Consider the following 16,809-nt stretch of genomic DNA (forward strand, 5'->3'; position numbering starts at 1 on the left):
CTGTGCAAGAAATCAAGGTATTTATAGCACAGAGCAGAGTCCAAGAGGCTCAGAGAGTGTGGTCTGACAAACCCCGATGCGTTCCGTCACGCCCGTGCTGCTGAGGAAGAGGCCCACAATAAATCTGACACTCCTCTGTGTGTGTCTGAAAGTCTGGCCTGTGTTTTTATCCTTACATGTCCTAAAGGTTCACAGCTTGAGCTGCTGGGGCTGTTCTGGGTGTCTGTGCCCTGTGCCATTCTGGGGGGCACCCACTGTACCTGAGCTGGGCTCTGGCACAGGAAATCCTGTGTGCAGCAGGCTCCCACCCTCACTGCTGGATTTGTTAGGCTGGCTACCAGACTTTGGTTTGGCTTTGATAACTTCTTACCCAGTGAGATGTGGACTCCTCCTTGTCCTGATGCATTTACTTCCTCTGAGCTCACAGGCGACACCAGCTTCATCACCAATGCCACCTACAGAGTATTTAAAAAAAATTCATTCTGAGTTAAGTAATTCCATCCACCAAAGCATGCTAGAAATGGGATTATGAAGGCCACAGGTTGACCATTTGATGGCTGGCCTGACTATAGCATGATGTATTTCTGTTGAGCTGGAGAGCACCCTCCAAAGATTCGTGGGTAGCTTCAAATACTGAAGCCTTTTTTTTCTTCTCTTTGCATATTTCCTGTCCCCCCCTTCTCTCATTTTGCTGTGGGCTCAAAAACCCTTTAGGGAAGGATGGCCTGTTTCTTACAAACCCTCCTTTGTCCAGCACAAATGAGCTGGTATTTGGTCAGGAACCATGGTGAAAATAACTGTGTAATCATCTAAATGGCACCCAGACATCCTTGAGAACGTGCTTGAAAATATTCCTTAGTGCTTGATGCAGCCCTTAAGGTACAGCAGCCTTCTGACAGAGAACTTGGGGTTATTAAGGAGCCAAGAGCATGATTTGGTGGGGATTTATTCCTTTACTCCATGAGGATGGTCAGGCAGTGAAACAGGAGCCTGGAGAGGCTGCAGAGCCACCAAACTCAGAGGTTTCCAAGAGCCATCTGGACCAAGCCCTAAGCAGTGTGATCTGAATGTGATGCTGACCCTGCTTTGAGCAGGAGGGTGGACTGGAGACCTCCTGAGGTCCCTTCCAGCCCAAACAATTCTGTAATTATTTGTTTAATGTGATGAAACTGAGTTGCTTTAAAATATGAGTGTTCAGGATGGAATAAAACTCAATGACTTCTTACAAAGGTACCAGTCTCTGATAACCACATGATTTAGCTTAAAGTTCAAGAACCCAGGATACTGTTTCTGTTGTTTTTTATTCAAGGATACTTAAGGCTGATGTGGTCATGGAAAGAAAAAGTTCATAAATAAACAATATGCTTGTTCCAAGATGTAAGCCATTGTTAGTCAAAGCTGCTGAGTGAAAATGTGGTTTGATTCTTACAAGGGTTGCAGGTTGGCTTTAAATGGGCGGCTGGAGGGCTGCAAAGATGAAATAGAATAAAGTAGAGATGCATCATGGATTGGCACTAAAAGCAGAATTATATCCTAAGAAATGACACACAAAATGTGTGGTTTTGCACAAGGTGAAATTCATTTAACTTCCTGCAGTTGGTATCTGTAATTTAGAAACTGGCAAGCCTCATTCTCAGGAAGGCCTGAAAAAAACTGGCTAAATTTTTTATTTTTTTTCCTATTTTTCAAGTTCCTTCACTTCATATTATATTGTGCTTACTTCTGGGAGAATATATAATTCTTCAACACAGCTAGCAAGTATGTAAATTCTTTGGCCCTTATCATGCAAGGTAAACAAGGGGAAATATGTATCATTTGAGTTATATCTGAATTTTCCATATATTTTCCATATTTTTCCACCTAGTTCTGATGTGAAAGCTCAGCTGGTTATTGAAATTCATGAGGATGACAGCTACAATCATGTTAACATCCAAATAATCTTGTTTCTGCCTTTTTCTGTCAGGAGAGAAGTTGGGGATACACAGCCTGTATTGTTTGGTGTGTTTTGCTTATGGAGACTTTAGGGCCCTTTGTTTTCCATAGGGAAAAACCAGTTTGTGCTGGTGTTATTCCTCACCTCTATCAGGTGGGGTTTGCCAGTGTTTCTTTTTAAATAAACAGGAGGGATCACATCAAGTCAATACCAGAGCTGTGATTTGGTGCCTTCAGCACACATTTCAGGGCATGTTTGGATACTGGGTGTCATCAGCAATTCCAACACTGCAGGTGGAACATGGCACTGCCTGCCAGGGATTCCACCCAGGCTTTGCCCAGCAGCAGCAGGGCTGGGGCTTTCTTTTCCTGGACAGACTGCTTCAGGTTGGGAGGTGGTGTTGAAAACATGTTTGGGGATTCATGTCTGCCCCTGGAGCCTGGTGTCACCTGGCTCTGGAAGTAACAGGTTATGGGAGGAGGTGGTTTTGGGTGCAGGTGTGGAGAGTCTGCTCCTGCTACGAGTTTCTGCAGAGCCACTAGCTCAAAATTCAGGCAAAGAACTCAAGGGAGAGCAGCTCTGTGCAAAACCAGCCCTGTGCTCTTTCTGCCTTGGGCTTTTTTTTTTTAATTCTCTGAGAAGGCTTCTTTCCTTTTCACAAGTAATTTTTCAGACTTCACAGAATACCAGAACGTTTGGGGTTGGACAGGACCTCTGGAATCCCAGTCCAATCCCCTGGGTCACGTGGAGCAGGGGACACTGAAACATGTCCAGGTGGGTTTGGGGTGCCTCCAGAGAGGGAGACTGCACAGCCTCCCTGGGCAGCTGTTCCAGTGCTCTGCCACCCTCAGTGAACAGAAGTTCTCTCTTGTGCTGAAATGGAACTTGTGGTTTAGTTTATGGCCATTGCTCCTCTTCCTTCCACTGGGCACCACTAAGAAGAATCTGGCACCACCCTCTTGGTGGCCTTTGGGATATTTGTATGGATTTGCATGGATTGATGAGATCCCCTCTTGGTCTCCCCCAGTCTGAGGTTTTAAGATCTACATCATCACAAGGCTCCTGGTCTTCCTGTGCATCAGCTTGTGCTTGATTTTCATCAGCCCTTTTCTGTTAACTGCAAGTTTCAACCATCCTACTCCCTTTTTTTGGCCTTTTTTCCATGTTTTGTTTGTGTTTTTGAAGGCTGTGACCCTTTTCCCTAGGTTTGAGTGGTGACTGCACTTAGAGAAGGGAAAAGAAATTACACCTTTCTGGTTTTTGGTGTTTTTCCTTCTGTTTAGAAGCACTACTGAAAACACCAGCATTTTGATTTCTCTGTGTGCTTGACCTTGGTGTTATGGCAGATTTTCCTGTCAATCTGCATGCTGTACTTACAGTAAAAGGTTTCAGAAGGAGAGGAGTTGGGTGTTACACCAGGGTGGCTGTGAGCTGTGCCTTTGGCTCCCTGCTGAGCTGTTCTGAGCTGCTCACGGTTGTACTGTACCAAGCCTGAGCTAATTTTACTTTTTCCTCTGTAAGATCTACTGGCTTTGCCTGGGATTTAAAGGAGAATATTAAAAATGTTACTCTATAGCATGTTCCATCACTTCCAACTGGGCTGAAGTGAGGAAGCACTGTAGATCTCTTGAGAGGTCTCTTCCTGTTCTTGGCAGAATTCCACTCCAGCGAGGTTTGGACTGGAATATGGAATTTTGGAGATTTATAATGGTCCTAGTGCATTTTCTCTCCGTAATTTCAGCCTTAGCTGTTCATACTGAACTCCAGTGTTTACCCAAATCCTGTGCCCAGGTATGTGTGCACAGTGTCAGTGGTTAGGAAAAATGGCACATAATGTGTTTGGTGTTGGTCAAATTAATTCATCAATAAAAAAAACCAACAAAACAACCCAAATCAAAAAGAGCAAAACCTGCCTTTCTTAAATAAATCAACCTGCTTCCTCTCCAGCCACACAAATAATAATTAAAGAGCTCTTTTAAACACAAGTGTGCTCAGGGAGGGTAGTGCCTGCACGGGGGTGTTAGGATAACAAGCTAGGGAAGGCAGGGCCATTACCTGCAATAGGGAATTAACTCCTACAGATGTGTTTACAGCCTTGCCGAGTCAATCCTCCCCATTCCCTGCCCTGCTTCCGGAGCGAGTTCCCCGTTGGGTTGCCCAGCTTTGATCTCATCCCATCCCTGTGTTCCCCTTCCCAGGCTGAAGCCAGGCTCGCGGCGAAGCGAGCGGCGCGGGCGGAGGCGCGGGAGATCCGGATGAAAGAGCTGGAGAGGCAGCAGAAGGAGGTAAGGCCGGGGCTTTGGGGGGTGCCTGGGTTGTATCCAGGGAGGAGGATGTTCAGAGATCCTGGAACAGAGGGCTTGTCTGTATTTTGTTGAAAAAGTCTGCGTGGAGTTAATGCTGATTATAGGAAAACCTGGAAAAAACGTGGATGGTGGCAAGGATTTTATCTCGGTGAAGCCAGCATAATTATTCACAGAAAATCCTGGTGGTTAGTAATTCTTGTTTAATGTTAAACTTTGAAGTATGCAGCTTCTTTGTGTGCCTGTGGATTCTTATCACTTCGTTAGAAATCCAATGAATATGGAAGATCCCTGGCCCTTTGTGTAACTCCAGTGGGAAGTTGTTCTGCTTCCTGCTGTGAAGCTGGTGCTGTGCCCTCCTCAAGTTTGTAAAAAGGATGGGCTGCTCCTGTCAGGGGCAAGGGTAGAAGCTGCACTTGGCAAAGCATTGCCTGGTGAACTGAACCAGAAGCTCTCAAAAGTTGTGCTTGGTGGTGATGTGCATTCAGTGAAGTAGCAGAGTGGCTGCAAGAGGGACAACAGTAATCACAATTTAGTTTTTTCAGCAGATTTTTGAAGAAGGAAGAAGTAGGGAGTCTGGGAGCAGGGTCTGGGAATACATAGTAAGAATAAATGTGGGGCAGGAAAAAAGGGAATGGCTTCACACTGACAGAGGGCAGAGTTGGATTGGATATTAGGAAAAATATCTTCCCAGTGAGGATGCTGAGGCCCTGGCACGGGGTGCCCATGGAAGCTGTGGCTGCCCCTGGATCCCTGGCAGTGCCCAAGGCCAGGCTGGATGAGGCTTGGAGCACCCTGGGACAGTGGAAGTTGTCCCTGCCATGGCAGGGGGTGGAATTGGATGATCTTAAAGTCCCTTCCAACCCAGGCCATTCTGTAATTCAGTGGTTCTGCATTTGCTTTAGGGTGCAGAGCAGGATCTGGTTGAGCTCTGGAGCAGTGAATCAGGAGGTGACAGCAGGATGTGACAGCGGAGCAGTGCCAGTGCAGGCTGCAGCAGCCAGCCCACAGAGAAGCTCCTGGGCACGTTGCCCACGCTCAGCTTTTGGTGAGGCAGGTCTGGATGTGTCTCAGCTCCCTTGCTGCAAACACAGAGCTTGGGGAAGGTGGGAGCCTTCTCCTGCTGCAGTTGATGCTTTCTCAAGGGTGTTTCTTGCAGCCTGGCCCACCCTGGGAAGTGCTGTCACTGCTGAGCTGGCAGCCGGGGCGGGGGGACTCGGGAGCAGCCGTGGGAGGGTTGTGCTAAACAGGCACCACGTGTTTTGTTTGGGTAGCAAAGTAAATAGGGGTGTCCTGGCAGCTGACACCGTCTAATTTACAGGTGACTTAATGAAGCTGATGACCCCTTTGCAGATTAAAAGCTGATGCTGCAAAGGGTGTCTTAGTAAACTGAAATTTAGGTGTGAAAACTAAAGCTCCTGCAATTAAGAGCTTGTCATCTGAAAACCTGTGAAAGCTTTGTATAGCTAGAAATTGGGTAGGGCAGGGTGTCCCTCTGAAATACCACAGCCATTGAAAGCTCAGCCAGATACCCATCACAATCTGCTTTGTAACTCACTGGCATAAAGGACACATTTATTTAATGTTTTGCACACTTGGGTATTCTGTAACTTTTTGAAATAGTTTAATCTTAGCCCCCAGATGCCAGGTAGAGATATTAAGGATATCTGCAGGAAGTTTTTCATTGCCACAAGTGTCTTGCAGGTATAATAAAACATAAATGCAGAAGATCCCAAGCAGTGATCAACACAAGATATTTGGCACCTAGCCCTTCCTTGGAGGGGGACCTGCTGTGACACTGGGATCTGTTCACCTGGTTCTCTGCCATCTTCATTTCCCTTTGCAAACTTTTCAGAAACATAAAGAGCGCTCTTCCACTGCTGCCATGTTAAATAACCAGAAGTTAAAGCACTTGCTTTACTACTTCAGAAGGCTTTTTAGAGCCCTAAGTCCCTTCTGGGAGTTAAAAAGCAATAAATGAATTTATTGCGTGTGCGTGTAGTCTTTCATGCTTTAAGCCGTGTGCATGCCCTGGCAGGCTTCTTGTGGAGCATGGATTACTTGGAAATATATTTACACTGCTGGTCTGACTTAAAAGTTTCCAGGTGCTACCATTACAGGCTATAACTATGGCAGTGAAAGAGGGTGTTTTAATGATTTGGGTTTGGAAACTGGCTCCTCTCCTGCCCAGCACCTCATATTTATGACATTTCTCAGTCTTGCACTTCGTTTCTCTCATTTTAAAGTAATTGGGTGACTTTTGCATGAAGAGTCTACACACAGAATTGAGAAATTGTGCAGCAGGAATAGCTGGGCTTCTGGCAGAGAGCTCTCAGTTGCAGGGGGAGATGTGGGAAAGTTCCTGTGGGAGACTGCTCTGCGGTGGGGCAGGATTGCAGGTGTGCTCCAGAGGCACTATCATCTCCTCACCTGGCACCTCCTCGTGCCAGGCAGCACAAAGAAGGGTAACTGTGCCAGTGGTTTGGGTGTTTTGGTTTGATTTCCTTGTTGGGTTTTTTTTTCTCCAGGGAAGGGAAGCTAAAGAGGAGAAGGTGAGCACAAATTTCATAGGGAAGTACAAGCTGGGTACGTGAAAAGTGTTTTCTGAAGCTGAAGAAAAAAGTGAGCACAAGTATTGTGACCTGATCACAGAATTCCAGAATGTGTTGAGTTGAGAGGCCTTAAAACTTAAATTGTTCCTCCCCCTGCCATGGGCAGGTCACCTTCCACTAGCCCAGGTTGCTCTGTTCAGCCAGGTTTTGGACACTTCCAGGGATCCAGGGGCAGCCACAGCTTCTCTGGGCACCCTGTGCCAGGGCCTCAGCATCCTCACAGGGAAGAATTCCTTCCCAATATCCAATGTCAGCAGTGGGAAGCCATTCCATCTTGTCCTGTCACTCCAGTCCCTTGTAAACAGTGTTGCACCATCTTTCCTGCTGGATGGGGCTCCTGTTGGAACATTCCCAATTCTCCCAGCCTTTCCCCACAGCAGAGCTGCCCCATCCCTCTGATCATCCTGGTGCCTCCTCTGGACTCTCTCCAGCAGCTCTGCAGGTGGGGTCTCACCTGAGCCAGGCAGAGGGCCAGAATTCCCCCTTTCCTGCTGCCCACCCAGGACATGGGGAGTACCTCTGAAGATAAGGGTATTGATCCCTCCTGAATCACAGAGATGTGAATCAATTTCTCTATTTATTAGAGAATGTGTTCTTGGTGATGAGGCTTTAGGAAAGGCACAGATCTGACAAGTGTTACAGCTTGAATGCTTCTGATTTCTCATTCAGAGCTGCTTTGTTATTGCTACCCACCAAAGATGTAAATAATTAATCTGGAAGTCTGGTTAAATTCTCTGCTTTGCTTCCACACATCAATGAATGCAGGGCAGCTCTCACTGCCAGGGCCTTTCTGAGCTGGAAGGACAATTAAAATATGTGGTATTTCCTCCCTGCCCTGGTTGCCCAGCACTGCTGGGAGTCAGAGCAGTGATGGGTCCTGCTTTACCATTCCATGCTGCCATGCTTTTGAAACATTTGGTTTCCAGCTGCAGAGTCTGAGGCCAGTCCCTTTGGCTTGTACTGTTAAGATGTGCCTGGTCCTGAGACAAATTCCTGTGTGCATTCAGGTATTTATTGCTAATTCATGCAGAACAGCAAGCCAGGAGTGGGCAGCCCAGTTTTTCTGAGTGACAATTTGTTAATTCTCAGGGGCTACAAGGTAAAATTGGAGGAAGAATTTTTTTTTTTTCCTGTGCATTTATTTTTTCTCTTAGAAGTTTGACCTGAAATGCATTAAACCCTTTTTTTCCCAAGCAATATTTAACAGTAACAGTTTTGGAGACACGTGAAAGCTGCAGCAGGGTTAATTGTAGAGAATGCTTTCTGTAGGAGTGCTGTCTGTGTGTTCTGCTGGCAAGGCTTTAAATGTCTCTTCAAGGGCTGACACTTGGAGACCACAGTGTAAGCTGATATTAGTGCCTGAAGTGAAAAGAGACTGATCTCCTCCCACTCCTTAATCGGTGGGATAAGATTCTTCCCTGCCAGTTCACACAGCAGATGAGCCTGTACTTCTGGTTCAAGGCAAGTGCACTGTGCTGCTCTCCTGCCTTCATTTGCAGCACTTGCTTTAAGGGCACAGCATGAAACTTGCCTTGGCTGTTTGGTAAATTCCTTCCTTACCTCACTTGCACATATTTTTCCCCCTTTGGATTCATATTTCTTTGGAATAAAATAGACTACCAATGCTTTCTAGTAAAAAAAAAAGGGCAAAGCAGATTCTTGTGGCTCAATTGGGGAGGGCTGAGACTGGCTATGAAACTTGGTGCTTACATAAGCAGGGAAGAAATGAAGGAGGTTTGTGGTGGTTCATCTGTGTCTTATACACTCACTGTGAAGATGCCCAGGAAAATTTGAAGAGGGATGATGTAGATGATGGTTTTAGCAGACTCTTCTTCTGCCACCATCTAACACTGGCTTTTTCTGTCCAATTTTACTTTATGAAAAGCTTTATTTTTGTGGGCAGCCTCCTTTGATGAGGAAATCAGGAAAGCTGTCTACTGTTGATACTGTGGACGAAACACATTTGGGTTTTTGGGTCATACCCTGATACAGAAAATTGTATACCTGTGTACCCTAATACAGGAAAGGGCTCTTTAAAGCATTTGACTGCTTAGATGTGTATTGACTCTTTTTGGGGGGGACACATCTGCAACAGAGGTGATTGTTTAAAAGTGTATGTTTTCTCTTTTCTAAAGAGGACAGTGTTATCACAGAATCCTAAAATGGCTTGAAAAACCCTTAAAAATCCCCTGATTCCACAGTCAGGGACACCTTTCCCTCGTGCACTGCTGAGGGATCAGTCACTTTGGAGCAGAGCTGTTGTAATGCCTGTTGGCTAATGTGTTCCTCCAAAAATCCAGATTTTATGAAAAGCTGGGATAGTTAAATGATGAATTTGGCTTTATCCCTGAGGCCTCCCCACCTCCCTCCACGGTGCCTGGCCTGAACAAGGGCCCTGTTGTTATCTTGTCCATTGGCAATTTGGGTCCTGGGCACGAGGCTCCTTGCTCTGGACTCAGCAGGGAATACCTGCTGTGCCAGGCCTGGAGCACTGGGCTTTGAAAAATAAGGATTCCATGGAGCTGCCTTCAGGAGTGGGTGAAAAAACCAGCATGGAAAAGTGAAAGCTTTGAGGTTAATCAGCTGTGTGGTAATTGCCACGTTTGAACCTGTGGTGTTTGGCTCCTGTGTGTGGATGAAAGGCACTCTGAGTGTGCCATGGAGAAGTCAGAAATTGGAATTGTTTGCAGCCTTGTGGGAGGGCCCAGTTCATTTTCCTCTGCATGGCTTTCTTAGGGAAAGGGAAGTGGGGTGGTTACTTGTGTGGTGGGAATGCTGGTTTTTGAATGGGTCCTAATTTTCCCTCCTGTGCTTGCTGGAATGGGAATTAAAGCTGCTGAGGCATTAATCTGGGTTGTGCAGTTGTCCTTCGTGAAGGGGAACCTGATCAGGAGGGCAGGGATTGAGAGACATAAGCTTTGCTTGCCAGCACTGGGATCCAGGTTCCCATGAGGTATCCCTGAGAGCACTGAATGCCAGGGATCCTCCAAATACCCCGAAATCTGGGGGACTTGACTGCCTTGCCACCAGAGGATTGTGCAGCCAGCCAGGTGTTTTTGAACAAGAAGGTTTCTGGTTTCAGGAAAGATGAGAGAAAAAAACCTGTTTTCTGTTTTCATGTGGATTCACAAAGCTCATCAGTCAAGGGCAGTTCTCCAAGAGCACAAAATTCAGGTGCAGTAGAGTGGCTGTAAAGGTTTTGTTTCTTATCAAAGTGCTCCAAGACTATGGAACAACAGTGTCAGCAGGGCATTTATTAAAGCCTGAAAATAGTGTGAGGCTCCACAGAAACATTAAAAATTGACAGAGCAACCTGCAGGGATCCTTTAAGGCCAGCAGTATACAGGCAAGGAATTTTACAGGAATTTTCACACACTGGCACTGTGCTGTGCACAGGTGAGAGGTGAGTGGGGGTGGTGCTTTTGTAACTGTGCTTCATCCCTCAAGGACAAATTCTATCCTCCAAAGAGGAACAGTTGGTCTGTAGTTAATGCTGTTTGCTTTTATTGTGGTGGCAGATCCACGACTCATCCCGGATGAATATTTGGGCATCCATTCCTGTTTTGGAGGGAAGGCTGGAAAAATGAGAGGTCCTGGCTCACAGCTGGGCTGGGCTCCGACCTGGTGCAAAGCCTGGGGATAAAATGTCCCATGTGCACCCCAGAGCCTGGTGGGAATGGGAACAGGAATGCTGTGTTCTAGCCAGTCACATGGAGGAGGCCCACGATGCAAACACTGCTTTTGTCCTGCTTAAATCCACAGGGCTTCACTGTGCTCTTCTCTGTATTGATGTCCTGCTGTATTTTCTCTATAAAAGCTGTTTTTTCTCTCCAGAACGAGCTGTGGAGCATTGCTATGTATCCATCATTCATGCTAGCTTTGTCCTTGTTTCTTTCCTCTCCCTTTCCCCCCAGATCTATCAGGTGCAGAAGGTAGGGCTTGCTCGCTTTCCTTCTTGTTTGCATGCCTTCTTCTTCCCACCCTGTGAGTCTTGCTACAATTTCACAACCACACAGCCTTTTAGGTGGGGAAAGACCTCCGAGATCCTCGAGTCCAACCTTGGAAATCCTCTGAAGAGTGGGAGATGCCCAGCAGGCTGCAAATTTCCATGTAATTCTGCCCTCCCCTCCCACAATCTTGTGGAGTGGACAGGAAGGGGAGTGGGGGAAGGTGACCCATGTAAGGTGTCTGGTCAGGCACTTAATGTGATTTTTTTCTACAGCCTGTTTGGCAAAGGGATAAGCAATAACAGAGAAGTGACTTGGCAGAGCAGGGTCACAGGAGGGCACAGTGGCTCCCTGTGTCACCTCTGTTCATGTGCTGAAGGCCAAGAAAATCACTGGAATGTTTCAGTCTGGGCAAGCATTTAACAGGTGCCAGCAGGAAGAATGACTTGCAGATGACTTTATTTGCACAAAGTCACTGAAGGAAATCAGAGATGCTGTATTTGAATTCATAATCCTTGGGTAAATAAACTGTATGGACTTCCTTCCAATGGCACACACACATTAAAAGTGATTTTATATTGTTTAATCCTCTCTCATCTCAGTTTAAAGTCGTGATCTCTTCCCTCTTCCCAATATCCTTTCCATGATGGTGGCAAAGAGGATGATGACAGTAGCTCTAACTGAAGTCACTTGCTATGTAGAAACAGAGATTTGGGGGTTTGTGTTGTGATGTCTGGCTGAAATAACAGCCAGACATCTGAGAAGAACTGAGTATAACAGCCTGGCTGTCCTGCACTTTCAGCATGTGAGCTGAGTGGCACCTAGAAACAGAAATAACTCCCAAGGATTTCTACAGGGAGGGAGAAAGCACATTTTTATTCAACCCTGCCGTTTTCTACCTTATTGAATATTTCTCTTTATTTTTCCCTGAGATGTTTTTATTGCTTGCTGAGTGATGAATGTCTCCCTAAACCACAGTGTGCTTGGTTTTGTTCTGGCACTCCAGCTGCCCTAACTGCATGTTTCAAAGCTTGACCCAGCCCTGCCTGTGCTTCTTGGGAGTGCTGTTCTCCTCTTTGAGTGTGTATGTATATGAAAAGAGCTGCTCAAATCATGTGCTCTGGTTACTTAATCCTGACCCCATCAATTTGGTAACAAGTCCCTCTCACTCCTGGTTTTATTCCTGGAGTTGACTGCACACTGAGTGACTCAATGTCTGCCCATGGATCAACAGGCTCCTTATTCATCTTCTTTAAGGGAACTAATTTAACCTCCTGGTGCAGAAGCAGCCCCTGGGAGCCCAGGAAGTTGTTCACTGTTGGTGTCCTGACATGGGTGAGGAGATAAGTGGGTTGTGCTCCCAACATCCCATGGTGAGTTTGTGAGCCTGGCAGTTTCACTGGCACTCAGTGAGCGAATCGCATCTGGAATTCTTTCTCAATGGTATTAACATCATTAATTATTGAATTGTCATATCACTTTTCAAGGTGGAAGGGAGCCTGAGTCCAGCAAGGACCTCTAACTGAAACCTGAATGAATGGAGAAGCAGCATTTCCTCCTTCAACCCATTGGAATCAGGCCCCTGGGGGCAGAACAGAAGAGTTGGTGTAGAGGCAGAACTGAGAAAAGTGGCTGTGAGGGGTCAAAATCCTTGAGAGCTCAAAAGCTGCCAGTTCAGTCCCGTGCTCTTTAAAAGATTATAAATTAAAATAGTCTCTGGGCAGTCTCATTCATTAAGATTCTTCTTCAGGGGATGTTAAGCACGTAGCTGAGTAATTTGAAATGGAGAAGGAAAAGCCTGTAAGTGGAACTTAAACTGTGACACAGCAAGTCTTGTAAGGGCTGTTTCCTTATCTGCCTTTTGCAAGGCTGAATTCATAAGCCAGTGTCAGACAGTGAGGAGAACAGAGGGCATGAAAAGAAAGCAGCAAACCCTAAAAAAATTACAATGTGTTTATGGATCCTTCCTATGTGTGAAAAAGGATTCTCCATTTTAATAGTGTGTTTCAGTTTTTTAAACTGATGTGTAGTGTTAGAAAATGTTCTCAGTCTGTTAATGGCTAAAAAGCCTCTAATAAGGCTTTACCTGACCTGCTTTACTACCAAGCATATAATCTGTAGGTTCTCATCATGTACACAGCTCTGGGAGTTCATGGAATTCTCAGGGGTCATTCTCAGGCTGAGATGTGCATAACAGTTACTTTTATAACAAGCTGGTGGGTGGTTTATAAATCTGAAGTGGAAATAAATAATACAGCACTGAAGAAGGTGCAGCTGTTTGTTTTGGTTTATCAGTAAATAGTGAATGAGGATTTAAGGGTGAAAATAAAATTAATACCATTGAGTGAGTGCTAAAACCAGAGTGCAACACAGAACAGGTTTCTGATTTTTTAAAAAATAATTTCTTAAGGTTTTGGCTGTTGATACTCCTGCTTCCTCAAGCCTGTAAGAAAGCTCTAAAAGACATATTATTCTTCTTTCATTAAGCAGGATTGCCATTTGCCTATTGCTGTGCTTTAGGCCAGTGATTTTAATTCCCACAGGAATCACTTTAATGGGCACCATTAAAAATACAAAATTCCTGAGACCAGATTTGACAGGCTGGTTTGGGGAGGAAGAAAAATCCCATTAAACCTGTGGATCTTTGAACAACTTGCTGCCTGGAGGAAATTCAAGTTCATTGGGAAGTTCCCAATGTTGTCTCTGCCTGCACTGGTGGATCTTGTCCTCTTGTACCCTTGTTGGTGCTGCCACTGCTCTCAGGTGGGTCAAATGTAGGCAAAAAGCCTGGTGCTCTGAAAGGAGCTCTGTGGAGCTCTAATCCAGCAGCTCAGGGTGCCCAGAGATGAGTTGGACCCAAGCTGTCTGCCCAGTTTGACAAACCTTTACGGGAAACATGATTTGACAGCAATTTTCATCCTGGAAGTGTCCTGCGCTCGCCTCCCTTGTAATGAGTCTTGACTTAACTGGGTCAGGAATTCAAGACTCATTACTCTCCTTGCTCCTCTCCCCCAGCACGAGGGGTTTTGCAGTGCTGAGGGAGAAGCTGCTGAGCACCCTGGTCATGCCCAAGCTCCCCTTTCCCCTTTCCAGGCAGCTTTTCCCAGGCACTCTCTGCGGAGTGCTCCGGCTCCACGCGGCACAGCTCTCACTGGCACAGTCCTGTGGAGCTGTGTGGCTTGGCCAAGGCCTGGCAGTGCATGTCTAAATGTTCTGTGTTTGCTTCTCTCATCTAAATTCTGGTTTTTTCCCCTTTTCTGTCTGTAGAAATATTATGGGCTGGATACTAAGTGGGGAGACATCGAGCAATGGATGGTAGGACTTGATCAACGTAGCTCAACAACTTTTGTGTGTTGCAGTTCTGTGTAGTTCATAGAGTCTGAGATCCCTCCAAGGAGGTATTTTCATGCATTGGGAGTGTGAGCTCTGCTCCAAGCAATCCCACAGTCTTGCTTTTCCAACTGAAATGTGAGTTTTGATCAGCTTAAAACTGGCAAGGACTGGGTTAGAGCCATCTCTTTTTACAGCCCTGTGTCCACGCTATTGCTGGAAGATTAGGTTAGGATAAAAACCTGTTAAAGCCCCTTGGGATACAGGGAGCATTTGTGCTCATTTTACTTTTTGTGGGTTTCATCACCACTTGAGTCTTCTTAATTCTGCCTTCACGTAAATTGTGGGCAAGTTTCACTCATGCTGTTTCATTTCCCATAGCACTTACTGGCCATGGGGAATCCCTCAGAGGAATTATTTCTGCTATGGTGGCAATCCTCACTTTTTTCCAATAATACCCTGCCCTGGATTTTAGAATTTGCTAAAACCAGTGAATACCAGCTGCAAACTTGGCCACTAGCAACATCTGACTGTTTTAACACCCATGACAGGAGAGGAAGATGTTGCTAATGGGCTGGAAGTCCCTGGCTTCAATGTGTTTCAACCCTAAGTTTATGAAACCAGTTAGCAGCCATGCCAGCTGAAAGCTGTGGCCTTGCAACAGCCAGCTTCCAGTGTGGAAGGTGACTTCCCAAACTCCTCAAATTCTTTGGTCTTTGATAATTAACCAGTAAATATTGGTCTGCATGGACCACCCACCCACCCCAGACTCACACTGAGTCTCCTCAAATCCTTGCTGGATGAGCATAACTCCACCTCACTGGCAGTTCCCTTGCTTGGAAATCAGCTCACCTGTGACAATCTGTTGACAACAGTATTAAAACTTTTTTTTTACTGTTTCTAAATTCAGTGGCAAATCAATTTTTTAAAAACAGGTTGTTGAAATGTAAAACATCTTGATGGCGTTTCCAGTGTCACAGAGAGGAAATTTGGGGTCTCAGAGGAGGGAGGAAGGGTTTTTCTGCTTTGACAGGGTGTCACCTCCTGTTGTTTGGTTTAACTTTACTGGCTCCTAAGTGTGGCTGGAGTTCACTGTGTGTTTCTGGAAGGCTCTGTTGCTGTGTCTGTCCTCTCAACACCTCCCTCTGTTTTCTCTCTGCTGCCTTGGTAGGAAGACAGTGAGCGTTATTCCCGTAGAGCCCGAAGAAATGCCTCGGTCAGTACCTGCTTTTGCTTCTTCTCTTCAGCCAGACCCTTCAGATTAAGAAAACAGACACTCTATAAGTGTATAAGGCATTTCCTTCTCAAAAGAAAAGGAACCAAAACAAGCTTCTGCCACCCCCGGCAAGGGGAAACCCCAAAGCCACTTCCTGACTTCTCTGCCCTCTCCCCAGTCACTCCAGGGAGCTTTTGCAAATGTGCAAGAATAAAGGGGGTGGAAAGTGGGGAAATAACCTGTTTGGAGTGTTTAATGTTCATTAAAGGGCCAAGAGCTTAGAGCAGGGAACACCTGAGCAAGCTCCTCCATCACCCTGCAGTAAAATGCTTGACTGTTTCTTGGGCAGGGTATAATTTCATTTGCTTTCTGCTTATACTTCCAATGCAATTCTTTTGTAAAAACATTTAGTTTGTGCACCTTTCCCTTCCTCCTGTCCCATCAAAGCCATCAGTGCCTGTTACCTGTGTTCTCTTCACTGTTTTTTGGTTTTTTTTTGTCTCTACGCTTTCTCTCGCTAGGCTTCGGATGAAGATGAGCGCATGTCAGTGGGTAGCCGTGGAAGCCTGAGGGTTGGTAAACTGTGCAACCTCTGTGTGCATGTCTGTGTATGGCTGTCCCTGTCCCCTGTGTCCCCACACTCCGAGGGAACCGTCCTGGTCGTGTTCCATGTTGGGTTTTTTCAAGTGGATCACTGATTGTCTCCAGTGTGTGCCCCGTGCAGGACCCTTTGTGGTCACTGCTCTTCACTCTTGCAGGAAGGACTCAGCCAAGACACTGGTGTCTGCATGCCCCTTGTGAGCTCCCCTGTTTCACTCCTGACACTGGAAATTTGGGAAGGGGAAGTGCTGGTGGGGTCAGTATTAGCCCAGGACACCAGAAGTGATTATCAGTGGAAATAAGTGCTGGGCACTTTGGAATTGCAGGTGAATACTCATCAAATAACAGAATATCCTGAACTGGAAGGGACTCACAAGGATCATTGCTCCAGCTCCTGTCCCTGCACAGACACCCCAACAATCCCACCCTGACATCCCTGAGAGCCTTGTCCAAACTCTCCAGGAGTTCTGGCTCAGGACTGTGCCCATTCCCTTGGCAGTGCCCAGCACCCTCTGGGGGAAGAACCTTTCCCTGGTATCTAACCCCAAAAACCCCTCTGACACAGCCATCCACACAGCTCCAGCCATTCCCTTAGGTCCCATCACTGGTTACTGCCTTTAAAAATGCTTTAGAAATACTTGAAAATCATCTGCAGGCCTGAGTTTTGTGGAGGGTGGGATTAGTAAAGCACTGAGTACTCATCTGTAGGAAAAGTTCAAACAGTTTTTTCCTCAACACGTCCAGACAGTATTTTCCCAGATAACACACATTTATATAAACCTTAACTCTGTTTTTACATGCTGTCTAAAAGACTCTTTAAAAAAAAGTAAAAATTCTGCTGCAGAGCCTTCTCAGGGATCCCACTGTA

The 16,809-nt window shown here is 46.0% G+C and overlaps 1 protein-coding gene across 11 annotated transcripts in view; it reads left to right on the plus strand.

Annotated features, from left to right (window-relative positions):
• The window catches only part of LRRFIP1 (LRR binding FLII interacting protein 1), a 105,733-nt gene that overhangs the window by 42,982 nt on the left and 45,942 nt on the right, over positions 1–16,809 (plus strand). For 9 of the 11 annotated variants that reach the window (XM_059868315.1, XM_059868307.1, XM_059868311.1 and 6 more), the window contains exons 2-6: positions 4,132–4,218; positions 10,763–10,780; positions 14,063–14,110; positions 15,297–15,341; positions 15,863–15,913. In XM_059868315.1, coding sequence (XP_059724298.1) covers positions 4,132–4,218; positions 10,763–10,780; positions 14,063–14,110; positions 15,297–15,341; positions 15,863–15,913 — 249 coding nt within the window. The remainder of the gene's footprint in view (positions 1–4,131; positions 4,219–10,762; positions 10,781–14,062; positions 14,111–15,296; positions 15,342–15,862; positions 15,914–16,809) is intronic. The other 2 variants (XM_059868316.1, XM_059868314.1) reach the window with 1 other exon arrangement.

The sequence above is a fragment of the Haemorhous mexicanus genome, chromosome 26 (genome assembly GCF_027477595.1).
Source record: "Haemorhous mexicanus isolate bHaeMex1 chromosome 26, bHaeMex1.pri, whole genome shotgun sequence".
NCBI classification, from domain to species: domain Eukaryota; kingdom Metazoa; phylum Chordata; class Aves; order Passeriformes; family Fringillidae; genus Haemorhous; species Haemorhous mexicanus.